We start from the raw sequence: 27,208 nt of genomic DNA on the forward strand, positions 1-27,208 counted from the left end.
GTCCCATCAAACACTCCCAGGGCAGGTACAGCACGGGTTAGATACAGAGTAAAGCTCCCTCTACACTGTCCCATCAAACACTCCCAGGGCAGGTACAGCACGGGTTAGATACAGAGTAAAGCTCCCTCTACACTGTCCCATCAAACACTCCCAGGGCAGGTACAGCACGGGGTTAGATACAGAGTAAAGCTCCCTCTACACTGTCCCATCAAACACTCCCAGGGCAGGCACAGCACGGGTTAGATACAGAGTAAAGCTCCCTCTACACTGTCCCATCAAACACTCCCAGGGCAGGTACAGCACGGGTTAGATACAGAGTAAAGCTCCCTCTACACTGTCCCATCAAACACTCCCAGGGCAGGTACAGCACGGGGTTAGATACAGAGTAAAGCTCACTCTACACTGTCCCATCAAACACTCCCAGGGCAGGTACAGCACGGGTTAGATACAGAGTAAAGCTCCCTCTACACTGTCCCATCAAACACTCCCAGGGCAGGCACAGCACGGGTTAGATACAGAGTAAAGCTCCCTCTACACTGTCCCATCAAACACTCCCAGGGCAGGCACAGCACGGGTTAGATACAGAGTAAAGCTCCCTCTACACTGTCCCATCAAACACTCCCAGGGCAGGTACAGCACGGGGTTAGATACAGAGTAAAGCTCCCTCTACACTGTCCCATCAAACACTCCCAGGGCAGGTACAGCACGGGGTTAGATACAGAGTAAAGCTCCCTCTACACTGTCCCATCAAACACTCCCAGGGCAGGTACAGCACGGGTTAGATACAGAGTAAAGCTCCCTCTACACTGTCCCATCAAACACTCCCAGGGCAGGTACAGCACGGGGTTAGATACAGAGTAAAGCTCCCTCTACACTGTCCCATCAAACACTCCCAGGGCAGGTACAGCACGGGGTTAGATACAGAGTAAAGCTCCCTCTACACTGTCCCATCAAACACTCCCAGGGCAGGTACAGCACGGGTTAGATACAGAGTAAAGCTCCCTCTGCACTGTCCCATCAAACACTCCCAGGGCAGGTACAGCACGGGTTAGATACAGAGTAAATCTCCCTCTACACTGTCCCATCAAACACTCCCAGGGCAGGTACAGCACGGGGTTAGATACAGAGTAATGCTCCCTCTACACTGTCCCATCAAACACTCCCAGGGCAGGTACAGCACGGGTTCGATACAGAGTAAAGCTCCCTCTACACTGTCCCATCAAACACTCCCAGGGCAGGGACAGCATGGGTTAGATACAGAGTAAAGCTCCCTCTACGCTGTCCCATCAAACACTCCCAGGGCAGGTACAGCACGGGGTTAGATACAGAGTAAAGCTCCCTCTACACTGTCCCATCAAACACTCCCAGGGCAGGTACAGCACGGGTTAGATACAGAGTAAAGCTCCCTCTACACTGTCCCATCAAACACTCCCAGGGCAGGTACAGCACGGGGTTAGATACAGAGTAAAGCTCGCTCGACACTGTCCCATCAAACACTCCCAGGGCAGGTACAGCACGGGGTTAGATACAGAGTAAAGCTCCCTCTACACTGTCCCATCAAACACTCCCAGGGCAGGTACAGCACGGGGTTAGATACAGAGTAAAGCTCCCTCTACACTGTCCCATCAAACACTCCCAGGGCAGGTACAGCACGGGTTAGATACAGAGTAAAGCTCCCTCTACACTGTCCCATCAAACACTCCCAGGGCAGGTACAGCACGGGGTTAGATACAGAGTAAAGCTCCCTCTACACTGTCCCATCAAACACTCCCAGGGCAGGTACAGCACGAGGTTAGATACAGAGTAAAGCTCCCTCTACACTGTCCCATCAAACACTCCCAGGGCAGGTACAGCACAGGTTAGATACAGAGTAAAGCTCCCTCTACACTGTCCCATCAAACACTCCCAGGGCAGGTACAGCACAGGGTTAGATACAGAGTAAAGCTCCCTCTACACTGTCCCATCAAACACTCCCAAGGCAGGTACAGCACGGGGTTAGATACAGAGTAAAGCTCCCTCTACACTGTCCCATCAAACACTCCCAGGGCAGGTACAGCACGGGTTAGATACAGAGTAAAGCTCCCTCTACACTGTCCCATCAAACACTCCCAGGGCAGGTGCAGCACGGGGTTAGATACAGAGTAAAGCTCCCTCTACCCTGTCCCATCAAACACTCCCAGGGCAGGTACAGCACGGGTTAGATACAGAGTAAAGCTCCCTCTACACTGCCCCATCAAACACTCCCAGGACAGGTACAGCACGGGGTTAGATACAGAGTAAAGCTCCCTCTACACTGTCCCATCAAACACTCCCAGGGCAGGTACAGCACGGGGTTAGATACAGAGTAAAGCTCCCTCTACACTGTCCCATCAAACACTCCCAGGGCAGGTACAGCACGGGTTAGATACAGAGTAAAGCTCCCCCTACACTGTCCCATCAAACACTCCCAGGGCAGGTACAGCACGGGGTTAGATACAGAGTAAAGCTCCCTCTACACTGTCCCATCAAATACTCCCAGGGCAGGTACAGCACGGGGTTAGATACAGAGTAAAGCTCCCTCTACACCGTCCCATCAAACACTCCCAGGGCAGGTACAGCACGGGGTTAGATACAGAGTAAAGCTCCCTCTACACTGTCCCATCAAACACTCCCAGGGCAGGTACAGCACGGGTTAGATACAGAGTAAAGCTCCCTCTACACTGTCCCATCAAACACTCCCAGGGCAGGTACAGCACGGGGTTAGATACAGAGTAAAGCTCCCTCTACACTGTCCCATCAAACACTCCCAGGGCAGGTACAGCACGGGGTTAGATACAGAGTAAATCTCCCTCTACACTGTCCCATCAAACACTCCCAGGGCAGGTACAGCACGGGGTTAGATACAGAGTAAAGCTCCCTCTACACTGTCCCATCAAACACTCCCAGGGCAGGTACAGCACGGGTTAGATACAGAGTAAATCTCCCTCTACACTGTCCCATCAAACACTCCCAGGGCAGGTACAGCACGGGGTTAGATACAGAGTAATGCTCCCTCTACACTGTCCCATCAAACACTCCCAGGGCAGGTACAGCACGGGTTCGATACAGAGTAAAGCTCCCTCTACACTGTCCCATCAAACACTCCCAGGGCAGGGACAGCATGGGTTAGATACAGAGTAAAGCTCCCTCTACACTGTCCCATCAAACACTCCCAGGGCAGGTACAGCACGGGGTTAGATACAGAGTAAAGCTCCCTCTACACTGTCCCATCAAACACTCCCAGGGCAGGTACAGCACGGGTTAGATACAGAGTAAAGCTGCCTCTACACTGTCCCATCAAACACTCCCAGGGCAGGTACAGCACGGGGTTAGATACAGAGTAAAGCTCGCTCGACACTGTCCCATCAAACACTCCCAGGGCAGGTACAGCACGGGGTTAGATACAGAGTAAAGCTCCCTCTACACTGTCCCATCAAACACTCCCAGGGCAGGTACAGCACGGGGTTAGATACAGAGTAAAGCTCCCTCTACACTGTCCCATCAAACACTCCCAGGGCAGGTACAGCACGGGTTAGATACAGAGTAAAGCTCCCTCTACACTGTCCCATCAAACACTCCCAGGGCAGGTACAGCACGGGGTTAGATACAGAGTAAAGCTCCCTCTACACTGTCCCATCAAACACTCCCAGGGCAGGTACAGCACGAGGTTAGATACAGAGTAAAGCTCCCTCTACACTGTCCCATCAAACACTCCCAGGGCAGGTACAGCACAGGTTAGATACAGAGTAAAGCTCCCTCTACACTGTCCCATCAAACACTCCCAGGGCAGGTACAGCACAGGGTTAGATACAGAGTAAAGCTCCCTCTACACTGTCCCATCAAACACTCCCAAGGCAGGTACAGCACGGGGTTAGATACAGAGTAAAGCTCCCTCTACACTGTCCCATCAAACACTCCCAGGGCAGGTACAGCACGGGTTAGATACAGAGTAAAGCTCCCTCTACACTGTCCCATCAAACACTCCCAGGGCAGGTGCAGCACGGGGTTAGATACAGAGTAAAGCTCCCTCTACCCTGTCCCATCAAACACTCCCAGGGCAGGTACAGCACGGGTTAGATACAGAGTAAAGCTCCCTCTACACTGCCCCATCAAACACTCCCAGGACAGGTACAGCACGGGGTTAGATACAGAGTAAAGCTCCCTCTACACTGTCCCATCAAACACTCCCAGGGCAGGTACAGCACGGGGTTAGATACAGAGTAAAGCTCCCTCTACACTGTCCCATCAAACACTCCCAGGGCAGGTACAGCACGGGTTAGATACAGAGTAAAGCTCCCCCTACACTGTCCCATCAAACACTCCCAGGGCAGGTACAGCACGGGGTTAGATACAGAGTAAAGCTCCCTCTACACTGTCCCATCAAATACTCCCAGGGCAGGTACAGCACGGGGTTAGATACAGAGTAAAGCTCCCTCTACACTGTCCCATCAAACACTCCCAGGGCAGGTACAGCACGGGGTTAGATACAGAGTAAAGCTCCCTCTACACTGTCCCATCAAACACTCCCAGGGCAGGTACAGCACGGGTTAGATACAGAGTAAAGCTCCCTCTACACTGTCCCATCAAACACTCCCAGGGCAGGTACAGCACGGGGTTAGATACAGAGTAAAGCTCCCTCTACACTGTCCCATCAAACACTCCCAGGGCAGGTACAGCACGGGGTTAGATACAGAGTAAATCTCCCTCTACACTGTCCCATCAAACACTCCCAGGGCAGGTACAGCACGGGGTTAGATACAGAGTAAAGCTCCCTCTACACTGTCCCATCAAACACTCCCAGGGCAGGTACAGCACGGGGTTAGATACAGAGTAAAGCCCCCTCTACACTGTCCCATCAAACACTCCCAGGGCAGGTACAGCACGGGGTTAGATACAGAGTAAAGCTCCCTCTACACTGTCCCATCAAACACTCCCAGGGCAGGTACAGCACGGGATAGATACAGAGTAAAGCTCCCTCTACACTGTCCCATCAAACACTCCCAGGGCAGGTACAGCACGGGGTTAGATACAGAGTAAAGCTCCCCCTACACTGTCCCATCAAACACTCCCAGGGCAGGTACAGCATGGGGTTAGATACAGAGTAAAGCTCCCTCTACACTGTCCCATCAAACACTCCCAGGGCAGGTACAGCACGGGTTAGATACAGAGTAAAGCTCCCTCTACACTGTCCCCATCAAACACTCCCAGGGCAGGTACAGCACGGGGTTAGATACAGAGTAAAGCTCCCTCTACACTGTCCCATCAAACACTCCCAGGGCAGGTACAGCACGGTGTTAGATACAGAGTAAAGCCCCCTCTACACTGTCCCATCAAACACTCCCAGGGCAGGTACAGCACGGGGTTAGATACAGAGTAAAGCTCCCTCTACACTGTCCCATCAAACACTCCCAGGGCAGGTACAGCACGGGATAGATACAGAGTAAAGCTCCCTCTACACTGTCCCATCAAACACTCCCAGGGCAGGTACAGCACGGGGTTAGATACAGAGTAAAGCTCCCTCTACACTGTCCCCATCAAACACTCCCAGGGCAGGTACAGCACGGGTTAGATACAGAGTAAAGCTCCCTCTACACTGTCCCATCAAACACTCCCAGGGCAGGTACAGCACGGGGTTAGATACAGAGTAAAGCTCCCTCTACACTGTCCCATCAAACACTCCCAGGGCAGGTACAGCACGGGTTAGATACAGAGTAAAGCTCCCTCTACACTGTCCCATCAAACACTCCCAGGGCAGGTACAGCACGGGGTTAGATACAGAGTAAAGCTCCCTCTACACTGTCCCATCAAACACTCCCAGGGCAGGTACAGCACGGGTTAGATACAGAGTAAAGCTCCCTCTACACTGTCCCATCAAACACTCCCAGGGCAGGTACAGCACAGGGTTAGATACAGAGTAAAGCTCCCTCTACACTGTCCCATCAAACACTCCCAGGGCAGGTACAGCACGGGTTAGATACAGAGTAAAGCTCCCTCTGCACTGTCCCATCAAACACTCCCAGGGCAGGTACAGCACGGGTTAGATACAGAGTAAAGCTCCCTCTACACTGTCCCGTCAAACACTCCCAGGGCAGGTACAGCACGGGGTTAGATACAGAGTAAAGCTCCCTCTACACTGTCCCATCAAACACTCCCAGGGCAGGTACAGCACGGGGTTAGATACAGAGTAAAGCTCACTCTGATGCTGAATCAAATGGAAGTGCTTTGAGTTTCAAAGACAGGATTGCTGGAGTTCTGTCGGATGATTTTTCTTTCAGTTGGTTGAATCCTGGTGTGACGGATTTCAAAACCGACCAGTTTAGTGTTGAAAGGGAACTGATGTCTGCAACACTTGATAAGGAGAAGGTGACGCAGCGTGAATATTATTAACTGGGCATCGAATGCTCTCATGCAGACTCCTCACAGTCATACATCACGAAACAATCTCTCCAGTCAATCGCAAATTTGGCAGACTCCCCTCAGTGAGGGACAGGACTGAGAGGCTCCTGTCTCCAGACTCACTCAGTGAGGGACAGGACTGAGAGGCTCCTGTCTCCAGACTCACTCGGTGAGGGACAGGACCGAGAGACTCCTGTCTCCAGACTCCCCTCAGTGAGGGACAGGACCGAGAGGCTCCTGTCTCCAGACTCACTCAGTGAGGGACAGGACTGAGAGACACCTGTCTCCAGACTCACTCAGTGAGGGACAGGACCGAGAGGCTCCTGTCTCCAGACTCCCCTCGGTGAGGGACGGGACCGAGAGGCTCCTGTCTCCAGGCTCCCCTCAGTGAGGGACAGGACCGAGAGGCTCCTGTCTCCAGACTCCCCTCGGTGAGGGACAGGACCGAGAGGCTCCTGTCGCCAGACTCACTCAGTGAGGGACAGGACCGAGAGGCTCCTGTCTCCAGACTCCCCTCGGTGAGGGACAGGACCGAGAGGCTCCTGTCTCCAGACTCCCCTCGGTGAGGGACAGGACTGAGAGGCTCCTGTCTCCAGACTCACTCAGTGAGGGACAGGACCGAGAGGCTCCTGTCTCCAGACTCCCCTCAGTGAGGGACAGGACCGAGAGGCTCCTGTCTCCAGACTCCCCTCAGTGAGGGACAGGACCGAGAGGCTCCTGTATCCGGACTCACTCAGTGAGGGACAGGACCGAGAGGCTCCTGTCTCCAGACTCACTCAGTGAGCGACAGGACCGAGAGGTTCCCGTCTCCAGACTCACTCAGTGAGGGACAGGGCTGAGAGGCTCCTGTCTCCAGACTCCCCTCGGTGAGGGACGGGACCGAGCGGCTCCTGTCTCCAGACTCCCCTCGGTGAGGGACAGGACCGAGGGGCTCCTGACTCCTGACTCACTCAGTGAGGGACAGGACCGAGGGGCTCCTGACTCCAGACTCACTCAGTGAGGGACAGGGCTGAGAGGCTCCTGTCTCCAGACTCCCCTCGGTGAGGGACAGGACCGAGGGGCTCCTCACTCCAGACTCACTCAGTGAGGGACAGGACGGAGAGGCTCCTGTCTCCAGACTCCCCTCGGTGAGGGACAGGACCGAGAGGCTCCTGACTCCAGACTCACTCAGTGAGGGACAGGGCCGAGAGGCTCCTGTCTCCAGACTCCCCTCGGTGAGGGGCAGGACCGACAGGCTCCTGTCTCCAGACTCCCCTCGGTGAGGGACAGGCCCGAGAGGCTCCTGTCTCCAGACTCCCCTCGGTGAGGGACAGGGCCAAGAGGCTCCTGTCTCCAGACTCACTCAATGAGGGACAGGACCGAGAGGCTCCTGTCTCCAGACTCCCCTCGGTGAGTGCCAGGACCGAGAGGCTCCTGTCTCCAGACTCACTCAATGAGGGACAGGACCGAGAGGCTCCTGTCTGCAGACTCACTCAGTGAGGGACAGGACCGAGAGGCTCCTGTCTCCAGACTCCCCTCGGTGAGGGACAGGACCGAGAGGCTCCTGTCTCCAGACTCACTCAGTGAGTGACAGGACCGAGAGGCTCCTGTCTCCAGACTCCCCTCGGTGAGGGACAGGACCGAGAGGCTCCTGTCTCCAGACTCCCCTCAGTGAGGGACAGGACCGAGAGGCTCCTGTCTCCAGACTCACTCAGTGAGGGACAGGACCGAGAGGCTCCTGTCTCCAGACTCCCCTCGGTGAGGGACAGGACCGAGAGGCTCCTGTCTCCAGACTCCCCTCAGTGAGGGACGGGACCGAGAGGCTCCTGTCTCCCGACTCCCCTCAGTGAGGGACAGGACCGAGAGGCTCCTGTCTCCAGACTCCCCTCAGTGAGGGACAGGACCGAGAGGCTCCTGTATCCGGACTCACTCAGTGAGGGACAGGACCGAGAGGCTCCTGTCTCCAGACTCACTCAGTGAGCGACAGGACCGAGAGGTTCCCGTCTCCAGACTCACTCAGTGAGGGACAGGAGTGAGAGGCTCCTGTCTCCAGACTCCCCTCGGTGAGGGACAGGACCGAGAGGCTCCTGACTCCAGACTCACTCAGTGAGGGACAGGACCGAGGGGCTCCTGACTCCAGACTCACTCAGTGAGGGACAGGACTGAGAGGCTCCTGTCTCCAGTCTCCCCTCGGTGAGGGACAGGACCGAGAGGCTCCAGTCTCCAGACTCACTCAGTGAGGGACAGGACCAAGAGGCTCCTGTCCCCAGACTCCCCTCGGTGAAGGACAGGACCGAGAGGCTCCTGACTCTAGACTCCCCTCGGTGAGGGACGGGACCGAGAGGCTCCTGTCTCCAGACTCACTCAGTGAGGGACAGGACCGAGAGGCTCCTGTCTCCAGACTCACTCAGTGAGGGACAGGACTGAGATGCTCCTGTCTCCAGACTCCCCTCGGTGAGGGACAGAACCGAGAGGCTCCTGTCTCCAGACTCCCCTCAGTGAGGGACAGGACCGAGAGGCTCCTGTCTCCAGACTCCCCTCAGTGAGGGACAGGACCGAGAGGCTCCTGTCTCCAGACTCACTCAGTGAGGGACGGGACCGAGAGGCTCCTGTCTCCAGACTCACTCAGTGAGGGACAGGACCGAGAGGCTCCTGTCTCCAGACTCCCCTCGGTGAGGGACAGGACCGAGAGTCTCCAGACTCCCCTCGGTGAGGGACAGGACCGAGAGTCTCCTGTCTCCAGACTCCACTCGGTGAGGGACAGGACCGAGAGGCTCCTGTCTCCAGACTCACTCAGTGAGGGACGGGACCGAGAGGCTCCTGTCTCCAGACTCACTCAGTGAGGGACAGGACCGAGAGGCTCCTGTCTCCAGACTCCCCTCGGTGAGGGACAGGACCGAGAGTCTCCTGTCTCCAGACTCCCCTCGGTGAGGGACAGGACCGAGAGTCTCCTGTCTCCAGACTCCCCTCGGTGAGGGACAGCACCGCGAGGCTCCTGTCTCCAGACACACTCAGTGAGCGATGGGACCGAAAGGCTCCTGTCTCCAGACTCCTCGCCGTGTGGGAAATTCAGATTGTGTACAGTGGGAGTGAATAGGAAGGGGTTTGGGTCCATTGGGATTGTGTACAGTGGGAGTGAATTGGAAGAGGTTTGGGTCCATTGGGTTTGTGTACAGTGGGAGTGAATGGGAAGGGGTTTGGGTTCATTGGGATTGTGTACAGTGGGAGTGAATGGGAAGGGGTTTGGGTCCATTGGGATTGTGTACAGTGGGAGTGAATTGGAAGAGGTTTGGGTCCATTGGGATTGTGTACAGTGGGAGTGAATGGGAAGGGGTTTGGGTCCATTGGGATTGTGTACAGTGGGAGTGAATGGGAAGGGGTTTGGGTCCATTGGGATTGTGTACAGTGGGAGTGAATGGGAAGGGGTTTGGGTCCATTGGGATTGTGTACAGTGGGAGTGAATGGGAAGGGGTTTGGGTCCATTGGGATTGTGTACAGTGAGAGTGAATGGGAAGGGGTTTGGGTCCATTGGGATTGTGTACAGTGGGAGTGAATGGGAAGGGGTTTGGGTCCATTGGGATTGTGTACAGTGGGAGTGAATGGGAAGGGGTTTGGGTCCATTGGGATTATGTACAGTGGGAGTGAATGGGAAGGGGGTTGGGTCCCATTGGGATTGTGTACAGTGGGAGTGAATGGGAAGGGGTTTGGGTCCATTGGGATTGTGTGCAGTGGGAGTGAATGGGAAGGGGTTTGGGTCCATTGGGATTGTGTACAGTGGGAGTGAATGGGAAGGGGTTTGGGTCCATTGGGATTGTGTACAGTGGGAGTGAATGGGAAGGGGTTTGGGTCCCATTGGGATTGTGTACAGTGGGAATGAATGGGAAGGGGTTTGGGTTCATTGGGATTGTGTACAGTGGGAGTGAATGGGAAGGGGTTTGGGTCCATTGGGATTGTGTACAGTGGGAGCGAATGGAAGGGATTTGGGTGCATTGGGATTGTGTGTAGTGGGAGTGAATGGGAAGGGGTTGGGTCCATTGGGATTGTGTACAGTGGGAGTGAATGGGAAGGGATTTGGGTCCATTGGGATTGTGTACATTTGGAGTGAATGGGAAGGGGTTTGGGTCCATTGGGATTGTGTACAGTGGGAGTGAATGGGAAGGGGTTTGGGTCCATTGGGATTGTGTACAGTTGGAGTGAATGGGAAGGGGTTTGGGTCCATTGGGATTGTGTACAGTTGGAGTGAATGGGAAGGGGTTTGGGTCCATTGGGATTGTGTACAGTGGGAGTGAATGGGAAGGGGTTTGGGCCCATTGGGATTGTGTACAGTGGGAGTGAATGGGAAGGGGTTTGAGTCCATTGGGATTGTGTACAGTGGGAGTGAATGGGAAGGGGTTTGGGTCCATTGGGATTGTGTACAGTTGGAGTGAATGGGAAGGGGTTTGGGTCCATTGGGATTGTGTACAGTGGGAGTGAATGGGAAGGGGTTTGGGCCCATTGGGATTGTGTACAGTGGGAGTGAATGGGAAGGGGTTTGGGGCCATTGGGATTGTGTACAGTGGGAGTGAATGGGAAGGGGTTTGGGTCCATTGGGATTGTGTACAGTGGGAGTGAATGGGAAGGGGTTTGGGTCCATTGGGATTGTGTACAGTGGGAGTGAATGGGAAGGGGTTTGGGTCGATTGGGATTGTGTACAGTGGGAGTGAATGGGAAGGGGTTTGGGTCCATTGGGATTGTGTACAGTGGGAATGAATCGGAAGGGGTTTGGGTCCATTGGGATTGTGTACAGTGGGAGTGAATGGGAAGGGGGTTGGGTCCATTGGGATTGTGTACAGTGGGAGTGAATGGGAAGGGGTTTGGGTCCATTGGGATTGTGTACAGTGGGAGTGAATGGGAAGGGGTTTGGGTCCATTGGGATTGTGTACAGTGGGAGTGAATGGGAAGGGGTTTGGGTCCATTGGGACTGTGTACAGTGGGAGTGAATGGGAAGGGGTTTGGGTCCATTGGGATTGTGTACAGTGGGAGTGAATGGGAAGGGGGTTGGGTCCATTGGGATTGTGTACAGTGGGAGTGAATGGGAAGGGGTTTGGGTCCATTGGGATTGTGTACAGTGGGAGTGAATGGGAAGGGGTTTGGGTCCACTGGGACTGTGTACAGTGGGAGTGAATGGGAAGGGGTTTGGGTCCATTGGGATTGTGTACAGTGGGAGTGAATGGGAAGGGGTTTGGGTCCATTGGGATTGTGTACAGTGGGAGTGAATGGGAAGGGGTTTGGGTCCATTTGGATTGTGTACAGTGGGAGTGAATGGGAAGGGGTTTGGGTCCACTGGGATTGTGTACAGTGGGAGTGAATGGGAAGGGGTTTGGGTCCATTGGGATTGTGTACAGTGGGAGTGAATGGGAAGGGGTTTGTGTCCATTGGGATTGTGTACAGTTGGAGTGAATGGGAAGGGATTTGGGTCCATTGGGATTGTGTACAGTGGGAGTGAATGGGAAGGGGTTTGGGTCCATTGGGATTGTGTACAGTGGGAGTGAATGGGAAGGGGTTTGTGTCCATTGGGATTGTGTGCAGTGGGAGTGAATGGGAAGGGGTTTGGGTCCATTGGGATTGTGTACAGTGGGAGTGAATGGGAAGGGGTTTGGGTCCATTGGGATTGTGTACAGTGGGAGTGAATGGGAAGGGGTTTGGGTCCATTGAGATTGTGTACAGTGGGAGTGAATGGGAAGGGGTTTGGGTCCATTGGGATTGTGTACAGTGGGAGTGAATGGGAAGGGGTTTGGGTCCATTGGGATTGTGTACAGTGGGAGTGAATGGGAAGTGGTTTGGGTCCATTGGGATTGTGTACAATGGGAGTGAATGGGAAGGGGTTTGTGTCCATTGGGATTGTATACAGTTGGAGTGAATGGGAAGGGATTTGGGTCCATTGGGATTGTGTACAGTGGGAGTGAATGGGAAGGGGTTTGGGTCCATTGGGATTGTGTACAGTGGGAGTGAATGGGGAGGGGTTTGGGTCCATTGGGATTGTGTACAGTGGGAGTGAATGGGAAGGGGTTTGGGTCCACTGGGACTGTGTACAGTGGGAGTGAATGGGAAGGGGTTTGGGTCCATTGGGATTGTGTACAGTGGGAGTGAATGGGAAGGGGTGTGGGTCCATTTGGATTGTGTACAGTGGGAGTGAATGGGAAGGGGTTTGGGTCCATTGGGATTGTGTACAGTGGGAGTGAATGGGAAGGGATTTGGGTCCATTGGGATTGTGTACAGTTGGAGTGAATGGGAAGGGGTTTGGGTCCATTGGGATTGTATACAGTGGGAGTGAATGGGAAGGGGTTTGTGTCCATTGGGATCGTGTACAGTGGGATTGAATGGGAAGGGGTTTGAGTCCATTGGGATTGTGTACAGTGGGAGTGAATGGGAAGGGGTTTGGGTCCATTGGGATTGTGTACAGTGGGAGTGAATGGGAAGGGGTTTGTGTCCATTGGGATTGTGTACAGTTGGAGTGAATGGGAAGGGGTTTACTCCCATTGGGATTGTGAACATTGGGATTGAATGGGAAGGGGTTTGGGTCCATTGGGATTGTGTACAGTGGGAGAATCAAGGGATAGTGCACGAAAGCGGAGATGAGGTAGAAGATCAGCCATGATCTTACTGAATGGGCTCGAGGGGCCGAATGGCCGACTGCTGATCCTAGTTCTAATATTCTGTTGTTTTTATGGGATTTGAACCTGGATACTCACAATAGACTTCGATTCTCTGAGGAGTGTTACTGTCGTTGGGGTCAAGAGTCTGGTGGTCAACAGAGCAAATGATGTCGACCCCGTTGTCCTCTCGTGTGACTGTGATGTTCACCTGGCTGGTCACTGCGTAGGTGCGATCGTCTGAATCCTCCCGATAGGTCGTTTGTCCTGGGGAGAGAGGGAGAGTGTGAGAGAGATGGAGAGACCGAGAGAGACAGAGAGAAAGACAGAGAGAGAGAGAGGGGGAGAGAGAGGGGGGAGAGGCAGAGAGAGAGAGGCAGAGAGAGAGAGGGGGGAGAGACCGAGAGAGAGAGAGAGAGAGAGTGAGAGACAGAGAGAGAGAGACAGAGAGAGAGACAGAGAGAGAGGGAGAGAGAGAGAGACAGACAGACAGAGAGAGAGAGAGACAGACAGAGAGAGAGGGGGAGAGAGCGAGAGACAGAGAGAGAGAGGGGGAGAGACAGAGAGAGACAGAGCGAGAGAGATGGACAGAGAGAGAGACAGACAGAGAGAGAGACAGAGAGAGACGGAGAGACAGACAGATATAGAGAGAGACAGACAGAGACAGAGAGAGACAGAGAGACAGACAGAGAGACAGAGACGGAGAGACAAGGAAAGACAGAGGGAGAGACATAGTGAGGGACAGAGAGAGGGACAGAAAGAGACAGACAGTGATAGAGAGAGGGACAGAGAGAGAGAGAGAGAGCAGGATAGAGTGAGGGAGAGAGTGTGAGAGACAGAGAGAACACCTAAAAATGAGCAACCCCCAATGCTATCATTACGAAGCCCTGAAATGCCAAGAGATTACCATAAAGAAGAATACCCTCAGTCAACTAGTCCTGGGACTCAGTGAAGTAACTACTAACACTACTAACAATAACCAGCCCCAGGACAGTGACAGCGTAACACAAAGAATTCGACCAAACACAATCGTCGCTAAGCAAAAGGAAAAATATCTGTCATATTGGGCAGAAACAACAAAAACCCAAAGCAAACTCAATTGCTACTTGGCCCTAAACAGACAATACAACATAGCTGATTACCTGACCATGGTAAAGGATAGCAAACTGAGAAAAACCTTGACAATGTACAGACTTAGTGAACATAGCCTGGCGATCGAAAAAGGTAGACACAGGCAGACCCGGCTACCAAGAGAGGACAGGATATGCTCTCACTGCAGTCAGGGAGTGGTGGAGACAGAGATGCACTTCCTCACAGCTTGTAGAAAATATCAGGGCATCAGGGAGAATTTCTACCCAAAATTCACAAAAATATACCCGGAATTCAGAAATTTGAATGACGACCAAAAACTCCCATACCTACTAGGGGAAGAGAGAAATGGTGTAACACTAGCGGCACACTATGTTACAGCTTGCCATAAACAGAGGGACAACCACTAAATATAAGAAAAGAGTATATACAAATTATATGAATGTATATTTATACACTCAGGGATATATCTGTTTATACACTGTATGGATAGATCTGTATTTATGTGTACAACCATGAATGTTTTTCGATGCTTTGGCAACATAAGATGTACGTTGTCATGCCAATAAAGCGATTTGAATTGAATTGAATTGAAATTGAGAGACAGAGAGAGATAGATAGAGAGAGAGAGAGACAGAGACACACCCCATCTACCCATCTTTTCCCCAGTCCCTCAACCCCACCTACTACCCACCTTCTCCCCAATCCCTCAACCCCACCTATCCACCTTCTCCCCAATCCCTCAACCCCACCCACCCACCTTCTCCCCAATCCCTCAACCCCACCTACCCACCTTCTCTCCAATCCCTCAACCCCACCTACCCACCTTCTCCCCAATCCCTCAACCCCACCCACCCACCTTCTCCCCAATCCCTCAACCCCACCTACCCACCTTCTCCCCAATCCCTCAACCTCACCTACCCACCTTCTCCCCAATCCCTTAACCCCACCTACCCACCTTCTCCCCAATCCCTTAACCCCACCTACCCACCTTCTCCCCAATCCCTCAACCCCACCGACCCACCTTCGCCCCAATCCCTCAACCCCACCTACCCACCTTCTCCCCAATCCCTCAACCCCACTTACCCACCTTCGCCCCAATCCCTCAACCCCACCTACCCACCTTCTCCCCAATCCCTCAACCCCACCTACCCACCTTCTCCCCAATCCCTCAACCCCACCTACCCACCTTCTCCCCAATCCCTCAACCCCACCTACCCACCTTCTCCCCAATCCCTCAACCCCACCTACCCACCTTCTCCCCAATCCCTCAACCCCACCTACCCACCTTCTCCCCAATCCCTCAACCCCACCTGCCCACCTTCTCCCCAATCCCTCAACCCCACCTACCCACCTTCTCCCCAATCCCTCAACCCCACATCTCCCCAGTCCCTCAACCCCACCTTCTCGCCAATCCCTCAACCACCACACCTACCCACCTCCTCCCCAATCCCCCAACCCCACCGACCCACCTTCTCCCCAATCCCTCAACCCCACCTACCCACCTTCTCGCCAATCCCTTAACCCCACCTACCCACCTTCTCCCCAATCCCTTAACCCCACCTACCCACCTTCTCCCCAATCCCTCAACCCCACCTACCCACCTTCTCCCCAATCCCTCAACCCCACCCACCCACCTTCTCCCCAATCCCTCAACCCCACCTACCCACCTTCGCCCCAATCCCTCAACCCCACCTACCCACCTTCTCCCCAATCCCTCAACCCCACCCACCCACCTTCTCCCCAATCCCTCAACCCCACCCACCCACCTTCTCCCCAATCCCTCAACCCCACCTACCCACCTTCTCCCCAATCCCTCGAACCCACCCACCCACCTTCTCCCCAATCCCTCAACCCCATCTACCCACCTTCTCCCCAATCCCTCGAACCCACCCACCCACCTTCTCCCCAATCCCTCAACCCCATCTACCCACCTTCTCCCCAATCCCTCAACCCCACCCACCCACCTTCTCCCCAATCCCTCAACCCCACCTACCCACCTTCTCCCCAATCCCTCAACCCCACCCACCCACCTTCTCCCCAATCCCTCAACCCCACCTGCCCACCTTCTCCCCAATCCCTCAAACCCACCTACCCACCTTCTCCCCAATCCCTCAACCCCACCTGCCCACCTTCTCCCCAATCCCTCAACCCCACCTACCCACCTTCTCCCCAATCCCTCAACCCCACCTACCCACCTTCTCCCCAATCCCTTAACCCCACCTACCCACCTTCTCCCCAATCCCTCAACCCCACCGACCCACCTTCGCCCCAATCCCTCAACCCCACCTACCCACCTTCTCCCCAATCCCTCAACCCCACTTACCCACCTTCGCCCCAATCCCTCAACCCCACCTACCCACCTTCTCCCCAATCCCTCAACCCCACCTACCCACCTTCTCCCCAATCCCTCAACCCCACCTACCCACCTTCTCCCCAATCCCTCAACCCCACCTACCCACCTTCTCCCCAGTCCCTCAACCCCACCTATCAACCTTCTGCCCAATCCCTCAACCCCACCTACCCACCTTCTCCCCAATCCCTCAACCCCACATCTCCCCAGTCCCTCAACCCCACGTTCTCGCCAATCCCTCAACCACCACACCTACCCACCTCCTCCCCAATCCCCCAACCCCACCTACCCACCTTCTCCCCAATCCCTCAACCCCACCTACCCACCTTCTCGCCAATCCCTCAACCACCACACCTGCCCACCTCCTCCCCAATCCCCCAACCCCACCGACCCACCTTCTCCCCAATCCCTCAACCCCACCCACCCACCTTCTCCCCAATCCCTCAACCCCACCTACCCACCTTCTCCCCAATCCCTCAACCCCACCGACCCACCTTCTCCCCAATCCCTCAACCCCACCCACCCACCTTCTCCCCAATCCCTCAACCCCACCTACCCAGATCTAACACAGTGTGTGTGCAGAATCAGAATCCCTCCTATTTCTCACCCACATGCTGCCCCTTGGCGACATCAACTGAAAACACAACATCAAATTCCACATGTACACTGGCGACACCCAACTCTATCCCACCACCACTTCTCGTGACCCCTCCGTGGTCTCTAAATTCTCCGACTGCTTGTCCGACAGCCAGTTCTGGATAGAAACACAGAAACATAGAAGATAGGAGCAGGAGTAGGCCATTCGGCCCCTCGAGCCTGCTCCGCCATTTAATGAGATCATGGCTGATCATCCAAATTCAGTACCTGGTCCCTGCCTTCTCCCCATATCCCTTGATCCCTTTAGCCTTAAGAAATATATCCAACTCCTTCTTGAATATATTTAATGAATTGGCCTCCACTGCCTTCTGTGGTAGAGAATTCCACAGGTTCACCACTCTCTGGGTGAAGAGATTCCTCCTCATTTCAGTCCTAAATGGCTTACCCCTTATCCTTAGACTGTGACCCCTGGTTCTGGACTCCCCGACCATCGGGAACATCCTTCCTGCATCCAGTCTGTCCAGTCCTGTTAGAATTTTATAAGTTTCAATCAGATCCCCTCTCATTCTTCTAAACTCCAGCGAGTACAAGCCCAATCGACCCAATCTCTCCTCATACGTCATTCCTGCCATCCCAGGTATCAACCTGGTGAATCTTCGCTGCATTCCTTCCATGGCAAGAACATCCTTCCTCAGATAAGGTGACCAAAACTGCACATAATACTCGAGGTGTGGTCTCACCAAGGCCCTGTACAACTGCAGCAAGACATCCTTGTTCCTGTACTCGAACCCTCTCGCTATGAAGGCCATTTGCCTTCTTAACCGCCTGCTGCACCTGCATGCTTACCTTCAGCGACTGGTGCACAAGGACACCCAGGTCTCGTTGCACTTCCCCTTCTCCCAATCTATTGCCATTCAGATAATAATCTGCCTTCCTGTTTTTGCCATCACAGTGGATAACCTCACATTTATCCACATTATACTGCATCTGCCATGCATCTGCCCAATCACCCAACCTGTCCAAATCGTACTGGAGTTTCTCGGCATCCTCCTCACCGCACACACGCCCACCCAGCTTTGTGTCCTCCACAAATTTGGAGATATTACATCTAGTTCCCTCATCTAGATCATTGATGAGCAGAGGTATCCTCCAATCAAATATTGGGAAGACCATTGTCTTTTGGTCTCCGCCATAAACTCCTTTCCCGAGCCAGCGATTCCATCCCTCTCCCTGGCAAATGTCTGGGGCTGAACCCTTTGTCCGTTTGGATACGGTAGCATGGCGGTTCTGTTAGTGGGCTCGTAATCTCAGTAGGCCTTGGGCCAATGATCCGGTCGATCTAAGTTCAAATCCCACCACGGGAGCGTGGGCAATTTAAATTCGGTTAATTAAATAAATCTGGAATAAAAAGCTAGTATCAGAAATGGTGACCATGACACTATCAGATTGTTGTGAAAACCCATCTGGTTCACTAATGCCCTTTTTTTCGTTGAGGAAATCTGCTGCCCTGACCCGGTCTGGCCGATGTGTGACTCCAGACCCACAGCAATATGGCTGACTCTTAACTGCCCTCTGAAATGGCCTAGCAAGTTAAGGGAAATTAGGGATTTTCGTTCCTGGGATGTGGGCGTCGCTGGCAAGGCCGGCATTTATTGCGCATCCCTAGTCGCCCCTTGAGATGCTGGCGGTGAGCCGCCTTCTTGAACCGCTGCAGTCCGTGTGCGTCTGCGCTCACTCGGAGGCCGAACTCCAAACCATCGTTGACACCTTCACCGAAGCGTACGAGAGCATGGGCCATACACTAAACATCCGTAAGACAAAAGCCCTCTACCAACCTGCCCCCGCCACACAGTACTGCCCCCCGATTATCAAAATCCACGACGAGGACTTGGACAACGTGGACCACTTTCCATACCTCGGGAGCCTACTGTCAACAAGGGCAGATGTCAACGACGAAGTCCAACACCGCCTTCAGTGTGCCAGTGCAGCCTTCGGTCGCCTGAGGAAGAGAGTGTTTGAAGACCAGGACCTCAAACCCGGCATTAAGCTCATGGTCTACAGAGCAGCAGTGATACCCGCCCTGCTGTATGCCTCAGAGACATGGACCATGTACAGCAGGCACCTCAAAGCACTGGAGAGGTACCACCAATGCTGCCTCCGCAAGATCCTGCAAATCCACTGGCAGGATAGGCGCACCAACGTCAGTGTTCTTGCTCAGGTCAACCTCTTGCTGAAGGTAAGCATGCAGGTGCAGCAGGCGGTTAAGAAGGCAAATGGTATGTTGGCCTTCGTAGCAAGAGGGTTCGAGTACAGGAACAAGGATGTCTTGCTACAGTTGTACAGGGCCTTGGTGAGACCGCACCTTGAGTATTGTGTGCAGTTTTGGTCGCCTGACCTGAGGAAGGACGTTCTTGCCATGGAAGGAGTGCAGCGAAGATTCACCTGGGATGGCAGGAATGACGTATGAGGAGAGATTGTGTCGATTGGGCTTATACTCACTGGAGTTTAGAAGATTGAGAGGGGATATCATCGAAACCTATAAAATTCTGTCAGGCCTGGACAGACTAGATGCAGGAAGGATGTTTATGATGGTCGGGGAGTTCAGAACCAGGGGTCATAGTCTAAGGATAAGGGGTAAGCCATTTAGGACTGAAATGAGGAGGAATTTCTTCACCCAGAGAGTGGTGAACCTGTGGAATTCTCTGCCACAGAGGGCGGTGGAGGCCAGTTCATTAAATATATTCAAAAAAGAGTTGGATATATTTCTTAAGGCTAAAGGGATCAAGGGATATGGGGAGAAGGCAGGGACAGGGTACTGAATTTGGATGATCAGCCATGATCGCATTGAATGGCGGAGCAGGCTCGAAGGGCCGAATGGCCTACTCCTGCTCCTATCTTCTATGTTTCTATGTTTCTATCCCCAGCATCGAAGCTTTGACCACGCTCGATCGGCTCCGCTGGACGGGTCACATTGTCTGCAAGCCCGATACGAGACTCCCCAAAACAAGCGCTCTACTCGGAGCTCCGACACGGCAAGAGAGCCCCAGGTGGGCAGAGGAAACGCTTCAAGGACACCCTCAAAGCCTCCTTGGAAAAAGTGCAACATCCCCACCGACACCTGGGAATCCCTGGCCCCAAGACTGCACAAAGTGGTGGAGAAGCATCCGGGAAGGCGCCGAACACCACGAGTCTCTTCGCCGGGAGCAGGCGGGAAGGCAAGCGCAGGCAGCGCAAGGAGCGCACGTCGACCCAAGCACCCCACACCCACCCGCCCCTTCAACCACCGTCTGCCCCACCTGTGACAGAGACTGTAGGTCCCGCATTGGACTCATCAGTCACCTGAGAACTCATGTTTAATGTGGAAGCAAGTCACCCTCGGTTCCGAGGGACGCCTAAGAAGAAGAAGAAGAAGAAGGTGTAGGCGCTCCCACAGTACTGTTAGGGAGGGAGTTCCAGGATGTTGACCCAGTGATGATGAAGGAACGGCCGATATATTTCCAAGACAGGATGGTGTGTGACTTGGAGGGGAACTTGGAGGTGGTGGTGTTCCCATGCGCCTGCTGCCCTTGTCCTTCTAGGTGGAAGAGGTCGCGGGTTTGGGAGGTGCTGCCGAAGAAGCCTTGGCGAGTTGCTGCAGTGCATCTTGTAGATGGTCCACACTGCAGCCACGGTGCGCCGGTGGTGGAGGGAGTGGATGTTTAAGGTGGTGGATGGGGTGCCGATCAAGCGGGCTGCTTTGTCCTGGATGGTGTCGAGCTTCTCGAGTGTTGTTGGGAGCTGCACTCATCCAGGCAAGTGGAGAGTATTCCATCACACTCCTGACTTGTGCCTTGTAGATGGTGGAAAGGCTTTGGGGAGTCAGGAGGTGAGACACTCGCCGCAGAATACCCAGCCCCTGGCCTGCTCTTGTAGCCACAGTATTTATGTGGCTGGTTCAGTTAAGTTTCTGGTCAATGGTGACCCCCCAGGATGTTGATGGTGGGGGGTTCGGCGATGGTAACGCCGGTGAATGTCAAGGGGAGATGGTTAGAGTCTCGCTTGTTGGAGATAGTCATTGCCTGGCACTTGTGTGGCGCGAATGTTACCTGCCACTTATCAGCACAAGCCTGAACGTCGTCCAGGTCTTGCTGCATGCGGGCACGGACTGCTTCATTATCTGAGGAGTTGTGAATGGCGCTGAACACTGTGCAGTCATCAGCGAACAGCCCCATTTCTGACCTTATGTTGGAGGGAAGGTCATTGATGAAGCAGCTGAAGATGGTTGGGCCTAGGACACTGCCCAGAGGAACTCCTGCAGCGATGTCCTGGGGCTGTGATGATTGACCTCCAACCACCACAACCATCTTCCTTTGTGCTCGGAATGACTCCAGCGTTGCCAGCAGCGCCCACATCGCATAAATGAATAAATATGCCCTTTGTCCCCTCTAGACTTGACTATTCCAACGATCTCCTGGCTGGCCTCCCACATTCCACCCTACGTAAACTTGAGGTCATCCAAAACTCGGCTACCCCCGTGTCCTAACTCGCACCAAGTCCCATTCACACATCACCCCCTGTGCTCGCTGACCTACCTTGGCTCGCGATCCTGCAACACCTCGATTGTAAAATTCTCATCCTTGTTTTCAAACCCCTCCATGGTCCTCGCTCCCCCTCCCTATCTCTGTAACCTCCTCCAGCCCCTACACCCCTCCCTATCTCTGTAACCTCCTCCAGCCCCTACACCCCTCCCTATCTCTGTAACCTCCTCCAGCCCCTACACCCCTCCCTATCTCTGTAACCTCCTCCAGCCCCCTACACCCCTCCCTATCTCTGTAACCTCCTCCAGCCCCTGCACCCCTCCATATCTCTGTAACCTCCTCCAGCCCCTACACCCCTCCCAATCTCTGTAACCTCCTCCAGCCCCTACAACCCTCCCTATCTCTGTAACCTCCTCCAGCCCCTACACCCCTCCCTATCTCTGTAACCTCCTCCAGCCCCTACACCCCTCCCTATCTCTGTAACCTCCTCCAGCCCCTACACACCTCCCTATCTCTGTAACCTCCTCCAGCCCCTACACCCCTCCCTATCTCTGTAACCTACTCCAGCCCCTACACCCCTCCCTATCTCTGTCACCTCCTCCAGCCCCTACACCACTCCCTATCTCTGTAACCTCCTCCAGCCCCTACAGCCGTCCCTATCTCTGTAACCTCCTCCAGTCCCTACAACCCTCCCTATCTCTGTAACCTCCTCCAGCCCCTACACCCCTCCCTATCTCTGTAACCTCCTCCAGCCCCTACACACCTCCCTATCTCTGTAACCTCCCCCAGCCCCTACAACCCTCCCTATCTCTGTAACCTCCTCCAGCCCCTACAACCCTCCCTATCTCTGTAACCTCCTCCAGCCCCTACAGCCCTCCCTATCTCTGTAACCTCCTCCAGCCCCTACATTCCTCCCTATCTCTGTAACCTCCTCCACCCCCTACACCCCTCCCTATCTCTGTAACCTCCCCCAGCCCCTACAACCCTCCCTATCTCTGTAACCTCCTCCAGCCCCTACACCCCTCCCTATCTCTGTAACCTCCTCCAGCCCCTACAGCCCTCCCTATCTCTGTAACCTCCTCCAGCCCCTACAATCCTCCCTATCTCTGTAACCTCCTCCAGCCCCTACACCACTCCCTATCTCTGTAATCTCCTCCAGCCCCTACACCCCTCCCTATCTCTGTAACCTCCTCCAGCCCCTACACCCCTCCCTATCTCTGTAACCTCCTCCAGGCCCTACAACCCTCCCTATCTCTGTAACCTCCTCCAGCCCCTACACACCTCCCTATCTCTGTAACCTCCTCCAGCCCTACAACCCTCCGAGATCTCTGCGCTCCTCCAATTCTGCCCTCTTGAGCATCCCCCGATTTCCATCGCTCCACCATTGGCGGCCGTGCCTTCAGCTGCCTGGGCCCCGAGCTCTGGAATTCCCTCCCTAAACCTCTCCGCCTCTCTCTCCTCCTTTAAGACGCTCCTTAAAACCTCCCTCTTTGACCCAGCTTTTGGTCACCTGTCCTAATATCTCCTGATGTGGCTCCGTGTCAAATTCTGTTTGATAATCGCTCCTGTGAAGCACCTTGGGACGGTTTTACGATGATAATGGCGCTGTATAAATGCAGGTTGTTGTTGCTGTGTGCTGGAGTCTGAATGGGCTCCTGCTCCCCGCTTCAACTTACCTTTCAATTCCTCAGACCCCTTGAACCACTGCAGACTCGCGGCGGGCTTGCTTCCTGTCGTATTACAGGTGAGTGTGAGGGTCTTTCCTTCTTCAACCCCTCCAGCATATCCTGAGATCTGTGGTTTCTTGGGAACACCTGCAGAATACAACACGGGCCCATCAAACACTCCCAGGGCAGGTACAGCACGGGGTTAGATACAGAGTAAAGCTCCCTCTACACTGTCCCATCAAACACTCCCAGGGCAGGTACAGCACGGGTTAGATACAGAGTAAAGCTCCCTCTACACTGTCCCATCAAACACTCCCAGGGCAGGTACAGCACGGGGTTAGATACAGAGTAAAGCTCCCTCTACACTGTCCCATCAAACACTCCCAGGGCAGGTACAGCACGGGTTAGATACAGAGTAAAGCTCCCTCTACACTGTCCCATCAAACACTCCCAGGGCAGGTACAGCACGGGGTTAGATACAGAGTAAAGCTCCCTCTACACTGTCCCATCAAACACTCCCAGGGCAGGTACAGCACGGGTTAGATACAGAGTAAAGCTCCCTCTGCACTGTCCCATCAAACACTCCCAGGGCAGGTACAGCACGGGGTTAGATACAGAGTAAAGCTCCCTCTACACTGTCCCATCAAACACTCCCAGGGCAGGTACAGCACGGGGTTAGATACAGAGTAAAGCTCCCTCTACACTGTCCCATCAAACACTCCCAGGGCAGGTACAGCACGGGTTAGATACAGAGTAAAGCTCCCTCTAAACTGTCCCATCAAACACTCCCAGGGCAGGTACAGCACGGGGTTAGATACAGAGTAAAGCTCCCTCTACACTGTCCCGTCAAACACTTCCAGGGCAGGTACAGCACAGGTTAGATACAGAGTAAAGCTCCCTCTACACTGTCCCATCAAACACTCCCAGGGCAGGTACAGCACGGGGTTAGATACAGAGTAAAGCTCCCTCTACACTGTCCCATCAAACACTCTCAGGGCAGGTACAGCACGGGTTAGATACAGAGTAAAGCTCCCTCTACACTGTCCCATCAAACACTCCCAGGGCAGGTACAGCACGGGTTAGATACAGAGTAAAGCTCCCTCTACACTGTCCCATCAAACACTCCCAGGGCAGGTGCAGCACGGGTTAGATACAGAGTAAAGCTCCCTCTACACTGTCCCATCAAACACTCCCAGGCCAGGTACAACACGGGGTTAGATACAGAGTAAAGCTCCCTCTACACTGTCCCATCAAACACTCCCAGGGCAGGTACAGCATGGGGTTAGATACAGAGTAAAGCTCCCTCTACACTGTCCCATCAAACACTCCCAGGGCAGGTACAGCATGGGGTTAGATACAGAGTAAAGCTCCCTCTACACTGTCCCATCAAACACTCCCAGGGCAGGTACAGCATGGGTTAGATACAGAGTAAAGCTCCCTCTACACTGTCCCATCAAACACTCCCAGGGCAGGTACAGCACGGGTTAGATACAGAGTAAAGCTCCCTCTACACTGTCCCATCAAACACTCCCAGGGCAGGTACAGCACGGGGTTAGATACAGAGTAAAGCTCCCTCTAAACTGTCCCATCAAACACTCCCAGGGCAGGTACAGCACGGGTTAGATACAGAGTAAAGCTCCCTCTACACTGTCCCATCAAACACTCCCAGGGCAGGTACAGCACGGGGTTAGATACAGAGTAAAGCTCCCTCTACACTGTCCCATCAAACACTCCCAGGGCAGGTACAGCACGGGGTTAGATACAGAGTAAAGCTCCCTCAACACTGTCCCATCAAACACTCCCAGAGCAGATACAGCACAGGTTAGATACAGAGTAAAGCTCCCTCTACACTCCCATCAAACACTCCCAGGGCACAGCACAGGGTTAGATACAGAGTAAAGCTCCCTCTACACTGTCCCATTAAACACTCCCAGGGCAGGTACAGCACGGGGTTAGATACAGAGTAAAGCTCCCTCTACACTGTCCCATCATACACTCCCAGGGCAGGTACAGCACGGGTTAGATACAGAGTAAAGCTCCCTCTACACTGTCCCATCAAACACTCCCAGGGCAGGTACAGCACGGGTTAGATGCAGAGTAAAGCTCCCTCTACACTGTCCCATCAAACACTCCCAGGGCAGGTACAGCACGGGGTTATATACAGAGTAAAGCTCCCTCCACACTGTCCCATCAAACACTCCCAGGGCAGGTACAGCACGGGTTAGATACAGGGTAAAGTTCCCTCTACACTGTCCCATCAAACACTCCCAGGGCAGGTGCAGCACGGGGTTAGATACAGAGTAAAGCTCCCTCTACACTGTCCCATCAAACACTCCCAGGGCAGGTACAGCACAGGTTAGATACAGAGTAAAGCTCCCTCTACACTGTCCCATCAAACACTCCCAGGGCAGGTACAGCACGGGGTTAGATACAGAGTAAAGCTCCCTCTACACTGTCTCATCAAACACTCCCAGGGCAGGTACAGCACGGGGTTAGCTACAGAGTAAAGCTCCCTCTACACTGTCCCATCAAACACTCCCAGGGCAGGTACAGCACAGGTTAGATACAGAGTAAAGCTCCCTCTACACTGTCCCATCAAACACTCCCAGGGCAGCTACAGCACGGGGTTAGATACAGAGTAAAGCTCCCTCTACACTGTCCCATCAAACACTCTCAGGGCAGGTACAGCACGGGTTAGATACAGAGTAAAGCTCCCTCTACACTGTCCCATCAAACACTCCCAGGGCAGGTACAGCACGGGGTTAGATACAGAGTAAAGCTCCCTCTACACTGTCCCATCATACACTCCCAGGGCAGGTACAGCATGGGGTTAGATACAGAGTAAAGCTCCCTCTACACTGTCCCATCAAACACTCCCAGGGCAGGTACAGCACGGGTTAGATACAGAGTAAAGCTCCCTCTACACTCTCCCATCAAACACTCCCAGGGCAGGTACAGCACGGGGTTAGATACAGAGTAAAGCTCCCTCTACACTGTCCCATCAAACACTCTCAGGGCAGGTACAGCACGGGTTAGATACAGAGTAAAGCTCCCTCTACACTGTCCCATCAAACACTCCCAGGGCAGGTACAGCACGGGGTTAGATACAGAGTAAAGCTCCCTCTACACTGTCCCATCATACACTCCCAGGGCAGGTACAGCATGGGGTTAGATACAGAGTAAAGCTCCCTCTACACTGTCCCATCAAACACTCCCAGGGCAGGTACAGCACGGGTTAGATACAGAGTAAAGCTCCCTCTACACTCTCCCATCAAACACTCCCAGGGCAGGTACAGCACGGGGTTAGATACAGAGTAAAGCTCCCTCTACACTGTCCCATCAAACACTCCCAGGGCAGGTACAGCACGGGGTTAGATACAGAGTAAATGTCCCTCTACACTGTCCCATCAAACACTCCCAGGGCAGGTACAGCACGGGGTTAGATACAGAGTGAAGCTCCCTCTACACTGTCCCATCAAACACTCCCAGGGCAGGTACAGCACAGGTTAGATACAGAGTAAAGCTCCCTCTACACTGTCCCATCAAACACTCCCAGGGCAGGTACAGCACGGGTTAGATACAGAGTAAAGCTCCCTCTACACTGTCCCATCAAACACTCCCAGGGCAGGTACAGCACGGGTTAGATACAGAGTAAAGCTCCCTCTACACTGTCCCATCAAACACTCCCAGGGCAGGTACAGCACGGGTTAGATACAGAGTAAAGCTCCCTCTACACTGTCCCATCAAACACTCCCAGGGCAGGTACAGCACGGGTTAGATACAGAGTAAAGCTCCCTCTACACTGTCCCATCAAACACTCCCAGGGCAGGTACAGCACGGGGTTAGATACAGAGTAAAGCTCCCTCTACACTGTCCCATCAAACACTCCCAGGGCAGGTACAGCACAGGGTTAGATACAGAGTAAAGCTCCCTCTACACTGTCCCATCAAACACTCCCAG

General features: G+C 53.9%; 1 protein-coding gene across 1 annotated transcript in view; it reads right to left on the reverse strand.

The window, feature by feature from the left end:
• LOC147087072 (cell adhesion molecule 3-like) overlaps nucleotides 1–27,208 on the reverse strand; it is a 49,318-nt gene that overhangs the window by 11,232 nt on the left and 10,878 nt on the right. The window contains exons 4-5 of the mRNA XM_085978032.1: nucleotides 23,258–23,395; nucleotides 13,125–13,292 (exon numbers count right to left, since the gene is read on the reverse strand). Of these exons, the coding sequence (XP_085834158.1) occupies nucleotides 13,125–13,292; nucleotides 23,258–23,395 (306 nt within the window). The remainder of the gene's footprint in view (nucleotides 1–13,124; nucleotides 13,293–23,257; nucleotides 23,396–27,208) is intronic.

Source organism: Somniosus microcephalus, unplaced genomic scaffold, assembly GCF_052327205.1.
Source record: "Somniosus microcephalus isolate GS21.2 unplaced genomic scaffold, FLI_Smic_1.0 unresolved_chr6, whole genome shotgun sequence".
In the NCBI taxonomy this organism is placed as follows: domain Eukaryota; kingdom Metazoa; phylum Chordata; class Chondrichthyes; order Squaliformes; family Somniosidae; genus Somniosus; species Somniosus microcephalus.